This window comes from Argopecten irradians, chromosome 1 (genome assembly GCF_041381155.1).
Source record: "Argopecten irradians isolate NY chromosome 1, Ai_NY, whole genome shotgun sequence".
Lineage (NCBI taxonomy): Eukaryota > Metazoa > Mollusca > Bivalvia > Pectinida > Pectinidae > Argopecten > Argopecten irradians.
The window spans coordinates 74318964-74332851 of record NC_091134.1 but is presented as its reverse complement, the minus strand read 5'-3'; the positions used below and the strand labels follow the sequence as shown (position 1 = coordinate 74332851).

The window sequence follows — 13888 nt, the reverse complement described above, 5'->3', positions numbered from 1 at the left end:
AACCTCAGGAGCTGACATTCCATACCATTGGACTTTGGGGACAGAAGTTCCTGTCTAACCTCAGGAGCTGACATACCATACCATTGGACTTTGGGGACAGATGTTCCTATCTAACCTTAGGAGCTGACATACCATACCACTGAACTTTGGGGTCAGATGTTCCTATCTAACCTCAGGAGCTGACATACCATACCATTGGACTTTGGGGACAGAAGTTCCTGTCTAACCTCAGGAGCTGACATACCATACCACTGAACTTTGGGGACAGATGTTCCTATCTAACCTCAGGAGCTGACATACCATACCATTGAACTTTGGGGACAGATGTTCCTATCTAACCTCAGGAGCTGACATACCATACCATTGGACTTTGGGGTCAGATGTTCCTATCTAACCTCAGGAGCTGACATACCATACCACTGAACTTTGGGGACAGATGTTCCTATCTAACCTCAGGAGCTGACATATCATACCATTGAACTTTGGGGACAGATGTGCCTATCTAACCTCAGGAGCTGACATACCATACCATTGGACTTTGGGGTCAGATGTTCCTATCAAACCTCAGGAGCTGACATACCATACCATTGGACTTTTGGGACAGATGTTCCTATCTAACCTCAGGAGCTGACATACCATACCATTGGACTTTGGGGACAGATGTTCCTATCTAACCTCAGGAGCTGACATATCATACCATTGAACTTTGGGGACAGATGTGCCTATCTAACCTCAGGAGCTGACATACCATACCATTGGACTTTGGGGTCAGATGTTCCTATCTAACCTCAGGAGCTGACATACCATCTAACCTCAGGAGCTGACATACCATACCATTGGACTTTTGGGACAGATGTTCCTATCTAACCTCAGGAGCTGACATACCATACCATTGGACTTTGGGGACAGATTTTCCTATCTAACCTCAGGAGCTGACATTCCATACCATTGGACTTTGGGGACAGATTTTCCTATCTAACCTCAGGAGCTGACATACCATACCATTGGACTTTGGGGACAGAAGTTCCTGTCTAACCTCAGGAGCTGACATACCATACCATTGGACTTTGGGGACAGATGTTCCTATCTAACCTCAGGAGCTGACATACCATACCATTGAACTTTGGGGACAGATGTTCCTATCTAACCTCAGGAGCTGACATCATACCATTGAACTTTGGGGACAGATGTTCCTATATCTAACCTCAGGAGCTGACATACCATACCATTGGACTTTGGGGTCAGATGTTCCTATCTAACCTCAGGAGCTGACATACCATACCATTGGACTTTTGGGACAGATGTTCCTATCTAACCTCAGGAGCTGACATACCATACCATTGGACTTTGGGGACAGATTTTCCTATCTAACCTCAGGAGCTGACATTCCATACCATTGGACTTTGGGGACAGAAGTTCCTGTCTAACCTCAGGAGCTGACATACCATACCATTGGACTTTGGGGACAGATGTTCCTATCTAACCTCAGGAGCTGACATTCTATACCATTGGACTTTGGGGACAGAAGTTCCTGTCTAACCTCAGGAGCTGACATACCATACCATTGGACTTTTGGGACAGATGTTCCTATCTAACCTCAGGAGCTGACATACCATACCATTGGACTTTGGGGACAGATTTTCCTATCTAACCTCAGGAGCTGACATTCCATACCATTGGACTTTGGGGACAGAAGTTCCTGTCTAACCTTAGGAGCTGACATACCATATCACTGAACTTTGGGGTCAGATGTTCCTATCTAACCTCAGGAGCTGACATACCATACCCTTGGACTTTTGGGACAGAAGTTCCTGTCTAACCTCAGAAGCTGACATACCATACCACTGAACTTTGGGGACAGATGTTCCTATCTAACCTCAGGAGCTGACATACCATACCACTGAACTTTGGGGACAGATGTTCCTATCTAACCTCAGGAGCTGACATACCATACCATTGGACTTTGGGGTCAGATGTTCCTATCTAACCTCAGGAGCTGACATACCATACCATTGAACTTTGGGGTCAGATGTTCCTTTCTAAACTCAGGAGCTGACATACCATACCACTGAACTTTGGGGACAGATGTTCCTATCTAACCTCAGGAGCTGACATACCATACCATTGAACTTTGGGGTCAGATGTTCCTTTCTAAACTCAGGAGCTGACATACCATACCACTGAACTTTGGGGACAGATGTTCCTATCTAACCTCAGGAGCTGACATACCATACCATTGGACTTTGGGGTCAGATGTTCCTGTCTAACCTTAGGAGCTGACATACCATACCACTGAACTTTGGGGTCAGATGTTCCTATCTAACCTCAGGAGCTGACATACCATACCATTGGACTTTGGGGACAGAAGTTCCTGTCTAACCTCAGGAGCTGACATATCATACCACTGAACTTTGGGGACAGATGTTCCTATCTAACCTCAGGGGCTGACATACCATACCATTGAATTATGGGGACAGATGTTCCTATCTAACCTCAGGAGCTGACATACCATACCATTGGACTTTGGGGTCAGATGTTCCTATCTAACCTCAGGAGCTGACATACCATACCATTGGACTTTTGGGACAGATGTTCCTATCTAACCTCAGGAGCTGACATACCATACCATTGGACTTTGGGGACAGATTTTCCTATCTAACCTCAGGAGCTGACATTCCATACCATTGGACTTTGGGGACAGAAGTTCCTGTCTAACCTCAGGAGCTGACATACCATACCATTGGACTTTGGGGACAGATGTTCCTATCTAACCTTAGGAGCTGAAATACCATACCACTGAACTTTGGGGTCAGATGTTCCTATCTAACCTCAGGAGCTGACATACCATACCATTGGACTTTGGGGACAGAAGTTCCTGTCTAACCTCAGGAGCTGACATACCATACCACTGAACTTTGGGGACAGATGTTCCTATCTAACCTCAGGAGCTGACATACCATACCATTGAACTTTGGGGACAGATGTTCCTATCTAACCTCAGGAGCTGACATACCATACCATTGGACTTTGGGGTCAGATGTTCCTATCTAACCTCAGGAGCTGACATACCATACCACTGAACTTTGGGGACAGATGTTCCTATCTAACCTCAGGAGCTGACATATCATACCATTGAACTTTGGGGACAGATGTGCCTATCTAACCTCAGGAGCTGACATACCAAACCATTGGACTTTGGGGTCAGATGTTCCTATCTAACCTCAGGAGCTGACATACCATACCATTGGACTTTTGGGACAGATGTTCCTATCTAACCTCAGGAGCTGACATACCATACCATTGGACTTTGGGGACAGATTTTCCTATCTAACCTCAGGAGCTGACATTCCATACCATTTGACTTTGGGGACAGAAGTTCCTGTCTAACCTCAGGAGCTGACATACCATACCATTGGACTTTGGGGACAGATGTTCCTATCTAACCTCAGGAGCTGACATTCACTACCATTTGACTTTGGGGACAGAAGTTCCTGTCTAACCTCAGGAGCTGACATACCATACCATTGGACTTTGGGGACAGAAGTTCCTATCTAACCTCAGGAGCTGACATACCATACCACTGAACTTTGGGGTCAGATGTTCCTGTCTACTTCTGGAGCTGATTTACTGTCATAGAATTTTTCTTGTATAAATCAGTATGATACATCTTGTAGAGTATCTTTCTCACTTAAAAAAGGAAAATCTTAAACAGGTTAGCTCATATCCAGTAATGTACAGTTAACATGATCAACAAAACATCAATGAAAGATTAGTCAGATTTGATATTATGTATAATTTTGGTGAAAGGCTTACATTAATAATGGTTTGACCATTAATATGAAAACAATGACATTTTTTTTTATTGTGAGATAACAGGTTATATCACAGGAGTTTGACGTTCTGTCAATAATATACAAATGTATAGTATATATATATATATATAAATACCCCTATATACGTGTTTTTATATAGTATAAAGGGGTATTTTTAAGAAATAAAAACAATAATGACTGACTAGTGAGCGCTTTCGCCCCATTCAAGGGTATTTTTATATATATTTATACTATATATTATTGACAGAACGTTAAACTCCTGTGGTAATATCATGTATCTTTGAATGGAATGCTAATTACAAAGGTCTGATTTTTTGAGGAGTGCAAGCACATCTAACATTATATTTTTCTGTTGATAATAAAAATTAAAAAAAAAATTTGTTCCGATGCCGGGAATTGAACCCGGGCCGTCTGGGTGAAAACCAGAAATCCTAACCACTAGACCACATCGGACTTGATAAATACGGTCCAAAATAAATTTAATAAACAAATTAACACGACAAATCGGTCTCTATCAAAATACTGGAAATTAATATTGTATCATTATTTTGTATTATTGTTGTATATCTATCGGAGTTTATAAATAAGTATAATATAGTGATTATATTTATGTTTCCTTCGACAATTTCTTTGTCTCTCTCTTTTACCGAAAGTGCCGAATGTTCCCGAGTGTAATAATATGCGAGTTACCTGCCCATGAGGCTTGAAACTCCCGACAGATGCTGGATTGCCTTGTTAGGAAGTAGAAAGTAGCAACTGAGCACGACCTGTCATCGAGAAGGAACGGTAGCCTTGCTGAAAAGATTTGTATGTATCACTTAACACTTTATGTTAAACAAATACGACTATCATATTGTAAAAGGTGTGATTGTAAAGTTTGTAAAACTTTTACAAGTTGGCTTATGGGATGGGAGTTTGTCTGAATCACCGCATTCCACAGCAGTCAGTTACAGTATCGCAATAATAGACTTGTAAAGTCCCCTAGGTAATAATATTAGACTTGTAAAGTCCTCATATTATTCCACAGTAGCCAGTTATTGCATATATTGATGGACGGCATCGATGTCATATCAAAGAAGAAGAAGAATAAAAAAAAATAGGTATTGAAACAACGAGCAGATAGAAATAATGTCTTGTAGTTATAACACAAGTCAGAAGAGTTTGAGGTACGCGTTCTTTCAGTAAACCACAGGTACAAGAAACGAGCCAGGTACCTGTGATACAACACATAAAATACCCTTTGTTTTTAACAGTATACTGTATAGGGGGTATTTTAATATGTTAATTGTTTATGCTAGATTGTATACATATTAGTGGTGCGCGGTATTATCTGTATACCAATATATCCAGGTTCAGTTTGAAAACGATACGTATCGCGGTACTATTTAGTCGTATCGGTTCACTCAGAATCATTCAGGGATTTTCCGTAAATTTCTGTGAAATTCATAGGCACAGAGGATAACCTCGTAAAAAAGCCCAAAGCAAAAGCGGCTATATGGCAGCATTTTGGTCTTAGTACGTAAAGAGGAAAGAAATAACGAGTAAAACATCGCTGGATGTCGGTTGTGTATGGCAATCGTTAAATGTAATGGCGGGGTAACGAACCTGATGACTCACTTGTGTCGCCATCACTCAGCTACTAAAGCTAGCGTCCTCTCCAGTAGTAAGTGTTTGCAAAACATCGAGCGGAAGTAACACAGATAAAAACAAGAATAAAAGTGAAAAATTGACAAAACATTTATTTCATACTCTTTTTTGAGGTGATTGACAGAAAAAAAAACATGCAATTCTTATTGCACAAAAATAATGCCAAAATATCATGATACGTATCATAATACACTTATGATGTATCATGATATATCGCGATACAAAATTTTTTGCGATACCCATCCCTAATACATGTTGTTCGACAGAATATTAAACTGTACATGTGTGTATACTGCATATATAACAGTTATGTATTGGAGCAACCTCATCACTGGTTAATTACGACTTTTGAGTCATTACATTCAAATGATTATTATGAGTTATATAGTATTACATTTGTAACAGTACATGAAAGCTTTTCCTGAAAATGCCCATAAACAACCTTTGAAAGCTATCGTAATAATAATTGGTTGACCAAGAAGTTTGAATTGGAAACTTGAGTACAGTCCTCCCTCCTTTCTCAACCCTCTAATATATGCCCAAGAAACTATGAATGTCCCACCATGGGTATTTAGTTGGGGTACCAAACCTGTAACAGGAGAAAAGATAAAGTTTGGCCAGACCAGGGTTCTAACCCAGGACCTCCAAACACTCACTGGATGCTCTATTGATTGAACTACCTGGTCACCTATGTCAATGATCAACTTTTCTTAGCAGCTAATTACTACATTTTTAAACTTAAATAAACTAGCTATTATATTCAGGGCTACTCTTTAAAGGAAATAGTCGGGCAATGGAAGGCTAAACCGCTAAAGTCAGTAAAAATGGTGTTAATATATCCAGTATAATTTCTTATAGAAAAAATAAAATTTCTAGGAATCCTAAAATGTCCTCCTGGCTGGCTATGTCCATGTTGACATTTCCACGCAACGTCGCTTTCAAAAAGTTATTTTTAGAAATTTACATGGGGCTTTTCCATAATTTCATCGGTCAAAACATGACAAAGTAAGCTAGAACTCGACCACCATTTTGATATGTAAGGACTTTTGGAAGGCCAATGATTGGAAATGAATGCATTTAGAATGGTTTTTATTTGTCCGACTATTCACTTTAAACTAATAATACTCATGGCTACTAGAGACGACAGTTAAATATACTACTGTAAACCAACTTTCTTCCGCGTCATATGTCGCCATTTCTGTTTCAAATCATTTTTGCAGAGAATTTACAATTGAATGGAAATATCTTTGAATTTAATTCTACAAAAATTGTGGAGGATGTACTATGTTAATTTGCGGAGATAAACTACAGGGAATTTACCCTGATCGCGAAAACAAATTGCACTCAAAAGAAAGCTGGTTTACAGTATGTATATATAAGTATGATCAATATGATTGACTCGGAAATCTTAATCACTATTTTACAATCAGACAATTAGCAATATCACACTAATTATACACAACACAATCGGCTGGCCATACAATTTTTATTGGATTTATATGCTATTACTTTGTTTTAATTTAGTTTCCCTTTCAGTTTTTTGGGGGATATCAACGAATTGCTGCCATACACAGTTTATTGTTACCAACATGCACATTATTGCAGATTTCCCAGATATGTAGTAGATACTCTTACCTGTTACCTGTTACCTCTTCTTAGACACCGTAGGTAGCTGGTTCCAGCTAGTTGTGGCGCGTTTTGTTCATTTACTAGGTTATTGTCCGGTTGTGCCATATAAAAACTGGGGTAAAATTTACATGGTACTGAATTCCAGTGAGTGTTCAGTCGGTTTTTAAACAAGTTCAGAGTAAGGGCTTCTGCTACGAAGTTTGGAAGGGAGTTCCACGAATTTACCACTCGCCGAATAAATATACTTTGTGTGACTTTAGTCCTGCTCTGTTTCTTAAAGAGTTTTAAACTATTACCTCTAGTACTAGCTGAAGACATTGTAAATAGCTTGTCTTTTTCTAGTTTATCTATTCCATTCAGAATTTTATAGACTTCGATCACATTATTCCTTTTACGTCTATATTCTAAGGTGGGAAGTCCCAACTTTTTAAGTCTTGAATGGTATGGTAGATCTTCAATAGAGTGAACTCTTTTAGTAGCTCTTCGTTGGAAGTTTTCAAGAGCGATCTGATCTTTTTTTAGCAGTGGAGACCATACCTGGGTTGCATATTCTAAGTTAGGTCTAATTAGGTTTTTGTACAGGGTTAAGAACATAGTTATATCTATATAGACAAATGTCCTGAATATTAGACCCAGTATGCGATTTCCTTTGTTAACTGCTTGACTAACATGCTGACTAAATTTAAGTTTGTTGTCGAAAAGTACACCTAAATCTTTCTCACACTGTACCTTCTCTATTTGTTCATTTTGTGGGAAGGAATAATGCGTATCTTGTTCTAGATTACCTATATTGAGATGTTTGCATTTTTTAGTGTTCAAGGCCATTTTTCAGTGACTCTAGTCCAAGTGACTACACTGTCTATGCCTGCTTGAAATTCTTGAGACTCAGTAGGGTTATTGTACGAGATAGATCTCTTTCTCAGTTTCTAACAGCTGTCTACTGTTAAATCCTAGTGATATATCTACTCTTTATCTGTACGCAGTTAGCTACTGTATGTGACATTTATCACAGCTTGCCCCAGGGACTCTGTGATGGGTGTATCCCTTTGACCTGGACTATATAGGATAGTCTCCAAATTTATACCTTGGTGGAGCACTGTAACTTCCTCTGGGCACTATTTAGTTCTGTAACATCTTATAGCAGGTACTCATTTGGCAATTCATACACTTGACTTGAACACATTTTCTCTTCTTTATAGGTAGTCATCAACTTATTACTCAAATGTACTGACTATTGAATTATACTGAGTATTATAATTCAACTCTTATTGAATTGTACTGAATACATATTGTAATTCAATTCTTTGTGAATCCCATATTGAATTGTACTGAATGTGTATTATAATTCAACTCTTTGTGAATCCCATATTGAATTATACTGAGTTTTATAATTTAACTCTTTGTGAATCCCATATTGAATTGTGCTGAATATGTATTGTAATTCAATTCTTTGTGAATCCCATATTGAATTATACTGGGTTTTATTATTTAACTCTTTGTGAATCTCATATTGAATTATATTGAGTATTAATTATAATTCGACTCTTTGTGAATACCATATTGAATTATACTGTGTAATTATTGAACTCATTGGAAATCCCACAGCAAGAGTTTCTTTAACGGCCTTTAACTAAAATGTTCTTTTTTTCTCACCTTAAAACTGCAGTATTTCTTTGTTCATTTTATTACTAGTTTATATTATAAGTAGTCCTTTATATACACCTACACACTTGTCTACCGGAAAGTTTGTGGTTTAACGCCTCAAGTATGTGGGAGAATATTTACATTCCTTAAAAGTGACACTATCTGATTCTAACACATATATTGTTATTTGTTAACTATATATTTGTGAAACTATATGCATCATTCATTGATAAGCTGTAAATCCCATATTGTAAATTGTCTATATTGATGTGAAACAAAAATCTTACCAATACTCTTATAGTTATAGATGTAAGTTAATTCTGATTTCCTTAAATAAAAAGGATTCAAATTCAGGATAATTACTAAAACAAATTGCAATTAATTCAATTAATGAATAAGAATTTCAGATTGAGCCGTCATTTACTTGTAGATCTATGTGTGAGTGGAAGATCTAGAAATTTTATTATATAATTTGTTTCTTATATTATAGACGTAAGTCACCCCCCTTCTCATGAATAGCCAACATTAACTTTTAGTTTATTTGTATTTGATAGTTGGTATTTAAATACATGTAATATAAAATAACAAAACTGATGAATACTACATGAAAAGACAGAGGTATAGAAATACGTATACCTATGTAGCACATGTACACCAACACAAATTAATTCACCACGATCCAGTGATTATCTGGTGATGCTATGTAATAGTGCTTCATATTTATATAACCCTGATGATGTGCAATCCAGATATGAAAAATTATTATATAGACTGCATATCATGTCTGAATACAAAATTGACATAGATATGTGTGCTTTGAAGTCTATAATAATGGTTTGTAGAATGTAAATAGTCATTGAATCTGTATAAACATTTTGTTTGTTGTTGATTTATCAAGTAATCGCCTTTAGTCCGTCAAGTTTACGTTTATTATTATTAGTTTATATGTGAAAAATACATTTAGGAACATTATTTGCTCAATTTTCATAGGAAATGAGTCAAACTTGATTCAAATTCTAAGCCTGAGATATAGCAATTTTTAACATCAATATCGGTCCTCGCTGACTCCCTGGGGGACCAGAGGGGCTGGGCCAAACAGGGTCAAAATGAAATTTAAAAAATCTTCTAAATTCACAGGTTTGATGGAAGCAAATACTCTTCATAGATTAAAAAGTCAAATATCTATAAAATCACTGACCAACTTCAAGGGCCAGTATATTAGTGTTTATATGTCTTTGTTTCATTCTAAACAAACTCAGGTGACCGTTAAGGTCCATGGGCCCCTTGTTTCAGTAAGATATTAATTTAGGGCCAAATTTCAGCTCCATTTGCTATGGTAAAGCGTTTATTTTTTCCACCAATAAGCTTTAATTTCTCAAAATCAAAGTCACTTAAAAATAATCCAAACCAAATTGTATGAAGTTCGAAGCAAGGCTTTAAATATTTGTATATTGCTTGAGATTAGTATACCAAATGCTGGAAATAATTAATAAAAATAATCCTTTTCTTATATTTAAATTAAATGCTCTGTAAAAGTAATCCTATTCTTAATGCTCTATATCATCTTTAATTATTTTTCAAATCTTTGCAATTGGTTTAGTTCTATATTGCATTTTCCCTAGTTCCAACCACAGGCCTCAAACCCAAAGTAGGGAAAAATGCCCCGGACAGGAACATGAATGTGGTGATCAATACATTGTATTACCAGGTATATAAATTTGTATCATCATCGACAGGAACAATGAGTGTGTTGGTGGTCGTTACTATATGTGGCGTACGTGGCCCTACAGGTAGCACGTTACAATTGTACCTGCTGCCCCTATTGCATGATTGTAAAAGGTGACTAAATTTAGGATCTTATCTTTTCTTTCTTCCTAAATTACTTTCTTCTATGAATATGAGGGCCTTGGTGGTGTTACTATGTAAAACATTTTGTATTTATCATTGACAAGAATATGAGGGCGTTGGTGGTGTTACTATGTAAAACATTTTGTATTTATCATTGACAGGAATATGAGGGCGTTGGTGGTGTTACTATGTAAAACATTTTGTATCTATCATTGACAGGAATATGAGGGCGTAGGTGGTGTTACTATGTAAAACATTTTGTATTTATCATTGACAGGAATATGAGGGCGTAGGTGGTGTTACTATGTAAAACATTTTGTATTTATCATTGACAAGAATATGAGGACGTTTGTGGTGTTACTATGTAAAACATTTTGTATTTATCATTGACAAGAATATGAGGGCGTTGGTGGTGTTACTATGTAAAACATTTTGTATTTATCATTGACAGGAATATGAGGGCGTTGGTGGTGTTACTATGTAAAACATTTTGTATTTATCATTGACAGGAATATGAGGGCGTTGGTGGTGTTACTATGTAAAACATTTTGTATTTATCATTGACAGGAATATGAGGGCGTTGGTGGTGTTACTATGTAAAACATTTTGTATTTATCATTGACAAGAATATGAGGGCGTTGGTGGTGTTACTATGTAAAACATTTTGTATTTATCATTGACAAGAATATGAGGGCCTTGGTGGTGTTACTATGTAAAACATTTTGTATTTATCATTGACAGGAATATGAGGGCGTTGGTGGTGTTGGGTTTCCTGTTTGGAGCCTGTTACTGTCAACAAACTGTTGACACAGTTCCCATGGAGTGGGAGGCAGGACAGATGCCTGACCCCTACACAAACCCCAAGGCTTGTGGTCGATACGAGAATAAGCCGGCTTATGTCTGTGATCCTAACAACATACTACCTGCCAAGGGAGGTAAGTCTAGTATTCTACAAAGAAATAAATCACAAGTGTGCATGGATGTAAGTAATATTGACCAGTTTATATTTATATAGAATGTTAAACTCATCTTTGTAATCATGTAGTATCCATGACTTGCCATTATCAGATACATGTATAAATTACGGTGTTGACTTGGTTAATTAATTTGTTGGATACATATACAAGGTTATGACCAGCAGTAAGTAATTTTTATACTTCACTGTACAGCTGATATCTTAGATCTTAATACAGTATTGATGTACCTAAATGTTTCTCTGTACAGAGCTAATACCCTAGATCTTAATACAGCATTGATGTACTTAAATGTTTCTCTGTAAAGCTAATATCCTAGATCTTAATACAGTATTGATGTACCTAAATGTTTCTCTGTAAAGTTGCAATTGATACCCTAGATCTTAATACAGTATTGATGTACCTAAATGTTTCTCTGTACAGCTGATATCCTAGATCTTAATACAGCATTGATGTACCTAAATGTTTCTCTGTAAAGCTAATATCCTAGATCTTAATACAGTATTGATGTACCTAAATGTTTCTCTGTAAAGTTGATACCTTAGATCTTAATACAGCTAATGATGTACCTAAATGTTTCTCTGTACAGCTAATATCCTAGATCTTAATACAGTATTGATGTACCTTAATGTTTCTCTATAAAGTTGATACCCTAGATCTTAATACAGTATTGATGTACCTAAATGTTTCTCTGTAAAGTTGATATCCTAGATCTTGATACAGTATTGATGTACCTAAATGTTTCTCTGTAAAGCTAATATCCTAGATCTTAATACAGTATTGATGTACCTTAATGTTTCTCTATAAAGTTGATACCCTAGATCTTAATACAGTATTGATGTACCTAAATGTTTCTCTGTAAAGTTGATATCCTAGATCTTAATACAGTATTGATGTACCTAAATGTTTCTCTGTAAAGTTGATATCCTAGATCTTGATACAGTATTGATGTACCTAAATGTTTCTCTGTAAAATTGATATCCTAGATCTTGATACAATTGTAGCGGGATTGGACTGGGTCGATCATCGGTGACCAGGTAGCTCAGTCGGTAGAGCACTCGGCTAGTATTCTGAGGGTCCCGGGTTCGAATCCCGGTCTGGACTGAGTTTCACTAAAGGTCGTAAGTCTACACGTAGACGTAAACGTAGACGTAGACGTAAGTTACGTCTAAAACGTGTTTCACTAAAGGTCGTAACTTTACGTGAAGTGAAGTTACGATTAATTTTACACGTAAATCTACGTCTACTTTGGAGTACACGTAGAATTAAACGTAACCCACTTCACAACAACATTGCGCTATTTTTCTGACTGAGAGAACATCGAATAAGTTTCCGGTTGAGTAGAAATCGATATTTTAGATACTTAAGCCGGTCATTTACAACACTGACCGTTCAAACAGGTTTAAAATCAGCAGCAGACGTCTTTGTTGATTACGGATGCAATCACGTCAAACTAAAGGAAAAACCAAGTGACGGATCTTTGATCCGGATGCATTATTCACCCAACACTTCGAAAATGCGAAATAAAAAAAAATTGAAATACCATGTCCTATGCAGCTGTAATAAATGGTATTTTTTTCAGAACAATAATATTGTAATGGGAACAAAAAAGGTTTAATATAAAACTATTTAGGAACTAATTCGCCTGTTATGAGTATTGTACATGTGCATATGTACATGTAGATGTACAGAATGTATCGTTACTCTACCGAAGAATACATAGAGATATAAGTAAATCAAACTCTCTTGTTGAATGTTAGCCGAAAATGTGTAGTTTATTTTTGCATTGCATGATGTTATAACAAATACACAATGTACATTTTCTGAATTGAATATGAAACTGATTGAAACGATAACGAAGTAAGTCTTCTCTAATAATGAGTACCGTACATGACCCAAGAATCTGTTATTTTTATCATTCTAGCATTGATAGAAGTTTATATTATAGTAATCTGTCTTAAAATTATAGATTACATAACATCGGAGACACGCATTACCTTCCGCGGCTTAATTCTTACAATAAATATCAATCAGAGATTGCTTCTAAATTACATTTATTAGTGGTCAGTTGAAAAAACATGTAAACAGCAAGATTAAATTACCATGCTTTTTAATCACATAAGAGCGTATATCGATTCTATTTTTGAATATATCAATTGGTATACAGGTGTCTTGTTGATTTCGATTATTAGTCAACGATTTGCCGATTTGTCATAATTTAGATTTTAGAATGGCAGACATGAGTTAAACGATGCCTTTTGTTGAATTTGCGAGCGCCGAAAAAGTACGATTTAGAATGGCTGAGATGAGTTT

General features: G+C 36.7%; 1 protein-coding gene and 1 non-coding gene across 2 annotated transcripts in view; one reads left to right on the top strand and one right to left on the bottom strand.

Annotated features, from left to right (window-relative positions):
- Window positions 1–4214: 4214 nt before the first annotated feature.
- On the bottom strand, window positions 4215–4286 carry Trnae-uuc (transfer RNA glutamic acid (anticodon UUC)). The gene has a single exon. It is a non-coding gene; the product is annotated as a tRNA-Glu (tRNA).
- A 228-nt stretch (window positions 4287–4514) lies between these two features.
- Window positions 4515–13888, top strand: part of LOC138307898 (uncharacterized) — a 29183-nt gene continuing 19809 nt past the window's right edge. Inside the window, exons 1-2 of the mRNA XM_069248827.1 lie at window positions 4515–4640; window positions 11343–11536. Of these exons, the coding sequence (XP_069104928.1) occupies window positions 11347–11536 (190 nt within the window). The 5' untranslated portion in view covers window positions 4515–4640; window positions 11343–11346. The remainder of the gene's footprint in view (window positions 4641–11342; window positions 11537–13888) is intronic.